General features: G+C 43.9%; 1 protein-coding gene across 1 annotated transcript; it reads right to left on the reverse strand.

Annotated features, from left to right (window-relative positions):
* Positions 1–37: 37 nt before the first annotated feature.
* On the reverse strand, positions 38–9,145 carry TTC14 (tetratricopeptide repeat domain 14). Its single transcript, XM_038146038.1, has 12 exons — positions 8,935–9,145; positions 8,735–8,856; positions 8,317–8,516; positions 7,857–7,941; positions 7,638–7,767; positions 6,889–7,041; positions 6,137–6,208; positions 4,987–5,106; positions 4,783–4,905; positions 3,959–4,076; positions 1,922–2,031; positions 38–1,477 (listed from the first exon to the last, which is right to left on the reverse strand). The coding sequence occupies exons 1-12, from the start codon at positions 9,090–9,092 to the stop codon at positions 514–516; spliced, it is 2,355 nt and encodes a 784-aa protein (XP_038001966.1). The 5' UTR covers positions 9,093–9,145; the 3' UTR covers positions 38–513.
* Positions 9,146–11,359: the final 2,214 nt, after the last annotated feature.

Consider the following 11,359-nt stretch of genomic DNA (forward strand, 5'->3'; position numbering starts at 1 on the left):
ATCCCAGCAACAGTCACAAAAACCCAGACACAAAAAATTAAGAAAAAATAAGAAAATTTAATGATCAAATGGGCTATATACATTGATGGCACATGAGTTCATTCTGTTATCCCTTTTCTATAGCTGGAAGTTAAGTCTGATAGAAGAATATCAACAGTCAATAGTACCCCAGGGACAAGGAACACCAAGCCCAGCTGTTGTTAAAGTGCATACTTGATGTGAGCACAGCTAACTACACCCAGGGGTCTCAAGGGATTTCAGCCCATCAGACAAAATATTGTACAGGAACACCTCAAATTAAGAGCACAGGAAACTTTTATTTTAAATAACTGGTATTTTATATAAGATATTCTTCCCTCTCTTTCCACCATATGATCTTTTAGAATTCTTTGACATTCTGAAATGCAGAAAAAATTCTGCCTTTCTCTCACACTTTGTGTGTATTTCTTCACAAGATACTAAGTTAAAAGTTGACATAACTACACTCATCCAAGTAGTGTATTCTCAGGTACTTCACTGTTTCTTCTGCTTACTTCCTTTTTCCCTCTCAAACTCAGCTATCTGATTAAAAATGTTAACTAAGTTCTGAGGCAGCTTTCTTTTAACACCACTTTCTGCTTCTTCTGTACCATTTAATGACACTTCTTCATCTGGTTCCTTTGTTTTATCAGTGTCTTCATAACTAATTTTTCTATTCTTAGACTCACTTTCATTTTTATGCTGCCTGTCACTATCATAACCTTTGTCACCTTCATGTGAGCAGCTGCTAGAATATGACCTGTACTTGCCCCCTGATCTGCCAGAATAGTCAGACCCTGGGGACATGTAATACCTGTCTTGACCTGAGCCATGTCTCTTAAACTGCTCCCTTCTCCACTCTCCATCCCTTTCAAATCTCCTGTGATAATGCATCCTGGGTTTATAATCTGATTTATGATACGAACCTGAAGGACCCCTCCAACTGGAGAAAAATCTCTCTGGTTTACTGTATTTTTCAGTTCTGCTATGACTTGGCTGACTTCTGGAGCTACTGTAAGAATCTCTTGAATCTTCAGACCTACCTCCAAAAGTGTCTTCATCATCACCTGAAGTCCTCGAAAAAGAACAGTGTCTGTCTCTCTCTTTTACCTCCATTTTTGGGCACGCTATGCTGTCCTGCCTTTCCAGCAGCTTTTCCACTTCAAAACTTTGATTAAGAAAGGAAGCAGAGGTATCAGCTGGAGGGGAATACCACTCCTCTTTCCTATTCTGATCTTTATAATGGGAAGAAGCTCTAGATGAGCTTTTTTTGGAGCTGCGAGCAGACTCAGATCTATGCCGACGCTTTTTCCTACGTTTCTTGTGATCAGAGGAAGAGGAGGAGGAAGAAGCTGATACATCTGATGATGAATCGCTTGATGATGAGGAGGAGGAGGAGGAGGAGGATGAAGAAGAAGAAGAGGAGGAGGAAGTCGATACTTTCCTTTTCTTCTTCAACCTAAAAAAATAATTAACCTGTGAGATAACCTTCATTGGCAGGCAAAAACTACACATAGAAAGCAAATCTGCATACCCCAAGCTTGGACTGTAAGGTGGGAACAGAAACTGAGCCTGACTGACGTGACAATTTAAAATGCCGTTTCTTCATCAACAAATTAAATCCACTGAACATTTTGTTATAAAAGATCTTTCCCAATTTCACGTGGCCTTATGCTTTGCAAATATGTCACATTGCAAAGTATTCCTTAAATAACTTCTCCTCCACACACATCTCCATTAAAGGTTCTATGCGCTAAAGGACACTATCCACAAAAACATTCTGAGGGAAAAGCAGCTTACCCAGGGAGAAGTTCTCCCCAGCTTGCTGTTTGTTGAGATGGATTGCTCCCAGTCTCATCTGCACTTATTGCCACATAACCAGTACACTCAATGTAACAGTTACCTCTTTTCTTCTTTTAAGAGCTTACGCAATTTTTCTGCACTTGTTTCTATTTTCTTTGCTTTCTGTCTCTCTTCTTTGGCAGCTTGTTTCTCCCTCATTTCCAAAGATTTCTTTTTTGAACCCAAGCATCATAAAAAAGATTACATTAGTAGTGTTAACATGGGTATTAACCCCCATTCAACCCCATCCAAATGTATACACCAGGAATGTTTTACCAGGATTCCCAGACCAAAAATGAATATTGTTCAGGAATTTGGTATTGGCCATTGCGACAGGTTTATATTTAAGGACCATATTGCAGTTTTTATTCCATTAAAAAATATATTTGACCAGTCATTGCAGTGGTACCCATGACCCAGCACACCAGGAAGCATAGAGCCCAAAATTTATAGATGGAATATGCAAAAAAATCCCAAACATTACCAACATGTAGAAAAATAAGGACAAAACCCCCAAACAACCAAAACAGAGAGAAGAGTTTAAGGGAAAGGGTCATCATTATTGCAGTTTACAAGAGAAACACGGCAGAACCCAGTTGAAGATGAATTCAAGTTGGCCATGTTTGAATACAAACCGTTTGGTAACAATTTCACAGAGCAGTTTGATGCATAGTTTACGTAAGAAATCAAGTTCCAGGGGTTTGGTGGTGATGAGCAGCACCAGACGCAGGCACAGCAACAACAGTTCCGTTCAGAGGGAAATGCATTGGAGAAAAACACATAATCAGAATTACAGGAAAACACACTGCAGTTGTTTCAGCCATTCTACACAGCAGGGACAGTATCAGACTTATGTACTAAGTTACAGGTAAATGCAGGAGAGCATCTAAATAGCTAAATAATCCTTAAACTACTTAAGTCCGTAAGAGATCGGCCTTCTGCCACTTACAGCCCTACAGAGTCACTCTGTTCAGACTGAGCAGGAAGTCTGATTTATAGTTTTCAAAGCTCAGCAACTGACTTAACAGCTATAATAAAGGAAACCCTTCACTGCAGCCAAAGCCATGCATAGCAACAAATAACAGCTGTGATATTCTTTATCTGCTGCATCAATGACCGCAGCAGAATGTCTACAGAGTAACATTTATCTCCTACTTGCTGAGAATATTCTTCAGTGTTTTAACTGACACTTCTTTCTAAAGCAGCCAAATGCAGGTACTGCTCAAATTACACCTCTTTATCTCTGGTGTAGCTCAGTTTTATCAGATTGTCCTATCTCCTCTTCCCCCTTGCTTCCACACATCCTGTCAGCATTATGGCTCCACCAACTGAAGAACTGCTGACTAAGGCCATCTACCCCAGCCTGTGTACATTCTCACATGCAGAAGCACAGAACACAAGCCTGTTCCTCAGTGCTCTATTTTACTCTTTGACCCACTCTAGAAGACAACACAAGCAAAGGAGGTAAATAAAAGGGAAAAGATGACAACTCAGATTAGCACAGAGATGCAGCAGGCTCACCTGGGAAACATGCTGCGTGCAAGGGAAGAGAGAAAAAACCCACCAGACAACAGAGGAGAAAGCTGAGATATTCAAACTGTCTGCCCACCCACCCTCCACCTCCTGCTGTTTCTCTTTAAATTAGTTTGAATTTCCTCTCATGGGAGCTCCCTGTGCCTCAGCTTTGCCTGGTGTTACTCTCTCTAATTACCCGCGGACCAAGGGTAACAATGGTAACAATGTTTATCTGGCTTGTGGAGTGTTTTACACTTTGAACATTTGCATTTACAGAATGTTTTAAATTAACCTCATTAATCACGCTGTGTGATGGGATATTCTTATCCCTGCTTTGCTCTTTCCCTGTCTCCACTGTCTGGCATTTCTTTACTATCCCAAAACAGTGGGGTCACCAAGAGGTACCCTTCTTCTGGTAGGTACAGCCATAATGCTCACTAGAAAGCATTTACTGTGGAGTAGGGAAGCAGAGAATAAGACAAACCAGCACTTTAACCCCTCCCTGTTCAAAAGATTTAATATGATTTTTGATGTTCATTTATTGTCACTGAGAGCATCATATGAAAAGAAAGTAAAGAATCACCTGCATGTGCTTACGGAGTTTTGTTAAGGCCTCTTCTGCTTCCTGAAAAGTCTCATCCAAGCTCAAGGCTTTTTTATAATAACTTTCAGCATTTAGTAGTTTCTCTTCTTCTTCCAACCTAAAGTTCAAGTGAAAATTCATATACAGTTAGGACACATTTTGACAGCTATTTCTTATTTGAGGGCTTTTTTATCTGCAAGTATTTCTTATTATCACTATGACACTACCACTGCATCCCTCTGAGACCCCTCTACCATCTCAGCTCACCTCACTAACATGAAACAGTATTTCTGACCTTATCACTCCTCATTCTGACCTGTAACACTATTCTTTGAAGTATCAATTCCAGTTTCAAAAATAGTCTCTCTCTTTTCTTATCACAGGGCTTAATAGGAACCTATTCCCTGAATATTCAAAAAAATTTGCATTAGAGTGGGTCACCAATATTTCAGCAAAGTAACAGAATGTAATTTTGTTACAAAACTTTTTTAAAAAAAATAACCAAACAATCCTCAACCTTTTGGAACATATTCAAACAATTCACAGGACTTTATGCAAGCCTGGTATCCTACCAGTGAAAGGGTATCAAGGATTAAAAAGGATATTGAGGATTAAACCTCAAATATTTTGCCAGGATTTTGGGACAGAGGACAAAGTGTAAACCAATTATACAAGGATGGATATTCCCAAGGACTTTTCTTTTTCTTTAAACACATAGCCAGAAAGGAAAGATGCCATTTTGTGTCATCACTAGAATGGTATTAAAAAAAATATTATGAGAACACTTGTTAACAGCCAACCAAACCCACAACCCCAACACTTACTGCCCGCCTCTTTCCACAAGAGTCTGACACAGATATTTCCTTGCATTTCTATGGGTAGGACAATTTTCTAAAGCAACTTCAAAATCCCCTATGGCTTTGTTCAGACTTCCTTTGGTTGCATACCTAGAACAACAGGAAGTTGCATATGAAAAAGAGATGCTCCTCTTTCACAAAAGGGGAAAAAAGTGAAACAAGCAGACTTACAGAGCTCCACGTGCTACTAAAGCTTCAACGTTTTGTGGATCAATTTCCAAAGCCTTGTTGTACTCATTCATGGCTTCCACGTGGCGCCCAACCTTAAAATAATCCACCCCAGCCTTTACACTGAAGAAAAAATATTGAGAAATTAGTATATACAATTAGTCTACGCAGATTGTTCTGTTACTCACAAATTATGATTCCAAGCAAGGGACAGATTAAAACCTGACCTTGTTATTGGGTACTTTACACTGGAATTTCAGTTAGGTGACACTGACCTAATTCCACAAAAATGTATTGTCTTTAATCCAGTGTCTTAAGGCATTCGAGAGCATTTCTGCAGACAGTGCTACTACACTACATTGTATTTCATTTATGGAATTATTGTTTAAGCAATTTTCTAAAACTATGTGTGACCTACCACCATTAACCTTGAACAGGCTTAATTATATCCAAAGCTAAAAATCCCCATTAGAGCAATGGCACAAGGTGGCATGGGCAGATGGTACACGCTCTAACCAGCTCACCTCACACCAATATCCTGAGGCTTTACATTTCATATTCCCTGAACATTTCTTGCACATTTTCCAAGAGATTATGTTATTAGAAGAGAATTTATATAAGTTGATTTTTAAAACAATTCATTACAGACTGTTCTTAAAAACTAAAATTTAATTTAACATTATACGCAGCCTTTTCTGCAATTAACATTGCAAATGCACTGCATAGTGTAAAAGCAAAAGTAAATATCCAGGGCTGCTGCTCCATTTAACTTTCCAAAGACAGCAAGTGCACTTGTTACATCTACAGTCTGAGGCTTAAATGACTTGACAAGTATGAGGTCATTCAACACTCAATTATAAACCAGAAAATTGCATGCTTGGTGTTATCACAAATCTTGCTCTTCACTCTAGAATGGGTCAGGATATTAAAAGTATTCTAAGAACAACTCCCTTAAACCTGACATACATTTTGGAACTGAATCTCAGGACTTTATCTGTCACATTCTCACTTGGCAGATAGGTTTATTTTTAATAAGATTCTGGTTACATTGCTACATATGCAATGGGAAAACTGTTTTAATGTGTGTTTTCTTTGCAGAAATATAATCTGTAACCCAATCTAACAACAAGCTCTGACAAGAAGTATCACATACCATTTCAAGGCCCAAGATGCTGACTGCTTTTTCCTCAATGCAGGGGCAAAATCTTCTTCACTGAAATTTTTACTTTAAGGAACAAACAAATAAAAACATCAAGCTGGCTGTCTGAGTCTACAAAGTTCAGATTACAGTATGCAGTGGAGTTGAAATAAGCTAAAATATTATTTGTCCATGCCTTACTGCTCTCCCTCAGTCAGGTCTGTTGTTTCATATTTCTGAAACCAGTTTTTACCAAACCATTCTAGAAGTACTGAACTGAACCAGTACGACTGCAGTACATTTAACAAAAACATACAAAATCCACACCTGCTTTGAGCCTAATATACATAGGGGTCACAGCATGAATCATCGCATATATCTGACTCTTATTTTACAAAAGGGGTCAAATCTACTAGTAAAATAAACATTGTGACTAAACATCTGTCAGAAGACATTAAAACCTAAACATCCTGCATTTCAATCCACAGATGCTGACAGCAGCTACACAATAAATTCCATAAGTATCTGATATCAAACATTGTGTGTGGTAAGGTGTCTTGCTTATTCAGAGCAACAGGATTTCAAATGCAAATTTCTTACTCTAGAGGAGTCTGCTTTTAAATATTTAAGGACGTGTACACTGCAGTCATGCAAGTCAAAATGTAAAAGGTTTAAGTGGCCTAGGACTCCCACTCACAAATCTATTTCAATGGATTAGAATAATCTCCACAGAGCTACAGAAAAGGAACAATGTAAAAATCACTTACATTTGAAGACTTCGCAGCAAAGATGGTGGATTTGACTCACTTAGTCCCAGTTTTTCTGCTAAATATTCAACTAATGATGGATTAGCAAACCCTGGGGAACGATGCAAAACCTCTTCGAATGTCTCTCCTGTGTTGGCAACTTCCAGGCTTCTCCTTCAAAACAGCACCAATGTACACAAATGAGACCTCAGGCTCTGTGCCCTGTTTCATCATGCTTATGTTTAGAATAAAAATGCCCATATGGAATCTGTATCACTGCTCACAAACTGCTCTCTTCTACAGGCATGTATTTTCCTGCTATTTACAGACCCTTATGTCCTTTACCCTAAGTGAGCTTCTGAAACCTATTTGGGCACCCACCCCCATATTGCCAGGACATACAAAAACATGACAAATACTACAGACAGCTGTGTCCCCATCTTCTGAGGGGAATTTTAAAAAGCTAAGAACTCATATTCCAGTCTCCCAAGACTTTTTGTTTTTAATTTGTTTGTTAACACAGTCCAAAAGCAACAGCTATCTCACCCTGCCTTTTGCTTTCCTTATATTTTTGGAAAGAAGCTAAAAAGCCAACCACACCTACACATCCAGACCCAAGTATGCTAAAGAGAGGAACAACAAGGAGGATGTGATCAGCCCATTAAATCAGAAAGCCCCCTGAGGAGTTTAAGGGACAGCCAGCCTGTCAGAGATGCTCTTCAGACACCCTGAGTGCACCCAGCAAGTGCAGGCAAACAGCACATCCTTACTTATAATGCAGTGGGAAGTCATCAGAGGTGATCACACCCAGCTTTGTACTGGAAAGCTTGGGTGGAAGAGCTGAGCTGTAAAGGGACACTGCCAGCTTCTCGTGGTAACGGTCAACGTCCTTGAGTGCAGCTGCAGAAATAATACAGGGAGGGATAAATTTACAGAAATGGCTCAAAGCCGAGACAAACACATTCCTGACAACTTCTGCAGCTACTCACCTCGGATAAGGTCTCCAGTTTGATAATATGACAGAGGATCTCCATGGTTGCTTTGAGGAGGCACATCCCTCACAGGACACAGGGCCTGCAACAGAACAGAGCAGGAATGTCATAAATGAAGCCATAGGGTGGGTTGTTGTTTTTTTTTTCCTCCCCAAGAGCAAGCCAAAAAAGATTGCTTTAAGCTTAATGCACATCAGAACTGCAATTCTTAAAATATGGCTTGGTTCAAGTAAAAATTCATGCATCCACAAATGATGAACTTTTCAACCCAATACTGTGGTCACTGCTGTGAAAGATGTGTTCACTGGCTGAGCAAAGTATCACAGGCTGCCCACAAAGTCAGGAACTACCCACTATCCCAAAACTGTTTCACCTTTACACGTTCCGCTCTATTAAGAGATGCAAGAGGCAACAAATAAATGTGAAAAATTAACTATTGACCAAAGCTGTATCTTACAGTGATTTCCAAATCTGCAATTTCCCGTATGACACCACTTCCCAGACAAATCAACACCATGAAAAAGCCAAATTCACGGATAGATGTAATCCTCCCAATCACGATATCGCCCCGCTCGATGTCACGGAAGAACAGCTCTCTCCTCTCCTCCCTGGGCACCTCCAAGAACCTCTCCAGGGGTGGCATGACAGCGTAACACTCTGCAACAAGGGCACAGTCACTTACACACGGCCAAGCTGCACCCTGAGATCACAAAACATTTGACAACAGCAAAACACGTGAAAATATGATTTCCTGTGCTAACAGGAAGCTTACGCATAGTCTATAAAAATCAACAGAAAAAAAAATTAAGCCTTTTCTAAAGACACCGCAAATTCAAGTGCTGTCCCTACAGAGTGACCGCCCGCAACTCACACACCCTCATTCTCCTCGATGCTGTCCTCGATCGGCCCGTTGGGTTTCCACGAGTGCGCGAACAGCAGATCCGCCTTCTTGGCGATGAAGCGCTTTATCTCGGTGTCGATGCTCGCCCTCTCTTTCCTGGGGGAAGGAGAACGCGGTGAGTCGCGCCCCGCGGCCCCTCACGGCCCGCCCGGCCGCTGCCCCGGCGCCCCTCACCAGGCGGCCGGCGGGGCCCCGCGAGGCGGCTCCGGGGCGGCCCCGGGCGGCGGCAGCAGCCCGCGGAAGTCGGGGTTGTCGTGCTGCTCGGCGCGGAGCAGCGACAGCAGCGTGGGGCCGTGGTGGCTCAGCGCCTGCCGGAGCAGCTCCCGATCCATCCCGGCGCCAACGCCGCCGCCTCGCCCGGAACGGGAACCGCCACTCGGGCAACCGCGACGGGGCGGGACGGGGCGGCCGCAGCGCCCCCGGCGGGTGGGAGGACCGCGCTGAGCGGCGGCGCTGCCCGCCCTGTTCGTGAGCCCGTCTCTAGTTTATAAACAGACAGTAATTAAAGAGAGAACAATTAAAACCCACGGCGTAAATTACACAGATTTTCCTCAAGGGAATCCTGCCGGTTAGGCAGCAGCGGCCCGTGCAAGCAGCACCCGCGGCGGCGCTGCCGGGAGGGGGCGCTGCGCCCCCGCCCGCCCCGGACCGGTGCGCCCAGAGCGGGGCCCGAACCGGGGGTGTCACCGGCTCGAACCGAGGGTGTCTCGGCCCGAACCGGGGGTGTCACCGGCTCGAACCGAGGGTGTCTCGGCCCGAACCGGGGGTGTCACGGCCCGAACCGGGGGTGTCGCAGGGCCGCTCGAGGAGGCGCAGTCGCGGCACGGCCGCGTTCTCCGGGCGCTGCCTGGAGCGTGTGCTTGTCTGAGGGAGCGGCCCTGGAACAGCACGGGCGGCTCTCGGTCGGCGCTCGGCCGGCGCTGCCGTGTCCGCCCCGAGTCACGGCAGTGAAGCGCGGAGAAAGCCAACGGAGCTGGGGAAGGGGCTGGAGCGCAGTGCGGTGGGGAGCTGCTGAGGGAGCTGTGGGAGCTCAGCTGGAGGAAAGGAGGCTCAGGGGAGACATTGTCACTCTCTGCAGCTCCCGGACAGGAGGGTGCAGCCAGGGGCGGTCAGCTCTGCTCCCCGGGAACCAGCCACAGGATGAGGGGAAAGGACCCCAAGCTGCTCCAGGGGAGGTGTAGGCTGGACATTTGGAGGAATTTCTTCATAGAAGGGGTGATTAGACTTTGGAACGAGCTGTCCAGGGAGGTGGTGGAGTCGCCATTCCTGGAGGTGTTTACAGAAAGATTGGACATGGCGCTCGGTTCCATGGTCTAATTGACAAGATAGTGTTGGTTCACAGGTTGGACTCGATAATCTCAGAAATCTTTTCCAACCGAGCTGGTTCCCTGATTCTGTGACCGAAGGAGAGAGCGTGAGCCAGCGCAGCAGCACAGGGCTGGGGCTCAGCTCCGCGGTGTTCCTAATCCCTGTTCCCTGCCCTGTCCCTGGCCAGGGTCCCCGGCACAGCCCACAGGTGACATGTCCTGGCTTTACTGAAGCAGGGAATACACTGAAACAAGGAATACGGGCAATTCCCTCGGCAGAAGGCGATGGGCTGAGGGCACAACCAAGCTACTGCCACGGGCCTGGTGCCAGCCTCGGCTGCCCTGCTCCCCAGAGCTAACTTTAGATGCTAAAAAGACACTTCACTCAGGAGGCTCTTCATGCTAATCAGCTCTCCAGCTAATGGAGAAAGGTGCTTCAAACCAGCTGGAAATAATCCAAGCCTATTAGAAGGATCTCAGTTTTTCAGCTCCCAAGAATAATTTGTCCCTGGCATCGCATTTAATAATTAATTTTAAAAGGGAAGGTGGGTAGAGGAGAAAACCCACCACAAACGGCATAATGTGACTTCTCCCCTCAGTACAATGCTGAAGAAAAAATAGCAATCTGGCTGTCAGCAGATCAGGGACACGGACTCCTCTAGGAAGCAGCATGACTGAGAGGGCAAGGATCATATCAAAGACTCTGGTCTCAGAAGCTCAGTTCAAAGCCTGCAGGGATATCACTAGTGTAGCAGACTTGGGGAAGACACTGGAAGGGCAAATTTATATTTTAGTTTCATTTCACGTCCCTCTGTTTTAATGTAAAAGAAGATAAAAGAGGCACAACACTTACTATGTATCAAACAGCTGCCAAGATTTTGATTTAGAGTCTTCCTGATCTGTATGAGACCAGGTGTGCTCTTAGATTGCTGGTTACCATGGTAGGGAAACACCATTAACACCAGATGGAAATTTCTAGACATTAAGAGTGATTAGAAACAGGTTGACATGGGAAGGTTAATGCACCTGCATGGATGCAGTGCAAACAGGAGCCTTTCCTGGATGAATTTTGTGGCAAATGCAGTGTCCCAAGCAGCGTGGCACAACTGCAAAAAGCGGCAGTTTTATTTGAGGGAATGGTATTTTGAGTAAGAGTTAATTGGTGTTGCTTAGCAAATACAAGAGCTAAAAAAAAAAAGTTGTTTGAAGCATGAACTCTGCTTGTGTAAGCATTTCCCCAGTCTCATATGCAGATACACACACACAGAGAGTACAAGAAATTAGGCATTATG

Source organism: Motacilla alba, chromosome 9, assembly GCF_015832195.1.
Source record: "Motacilla alba alba isolate MOTALB_02 chromosome 9, Motacilla_alba_V1.0_pri, whole genome shotgun sequence".
Classification (NCBI taxonomy): domain Eukaryota; kingdom Metazoa; phylum Chordata; class Aves; order Passeriformes; family Motacillidae; genus Motacilla; species Motacilla alba.

Bases quoted from the DNA above. Each gene is read 5' to 3' on its own strand.
- TTC14 (XM_038146038.1), bottom strand. From the start codon at position 9,092: ATGGATCGGGAGCTGCTCCGGCAGGCGCTGAGCCACCACGGCCCCACG. The intron at 7,942-8,316 runs GTAAGATACAGC...GTTCTGTTGCAG, and splicing joins TTGCAGATTTGGAAATCACT to GCCCTGTGTCCTGTGAGGGA. The intron at 7,768-7,856 runs GTGAGTAGCTGC...TTATTTCTGCAG, and splicing joins AACTGGAGACCTTATCCGAG to CTGCACTCAAGGACGTTGAC.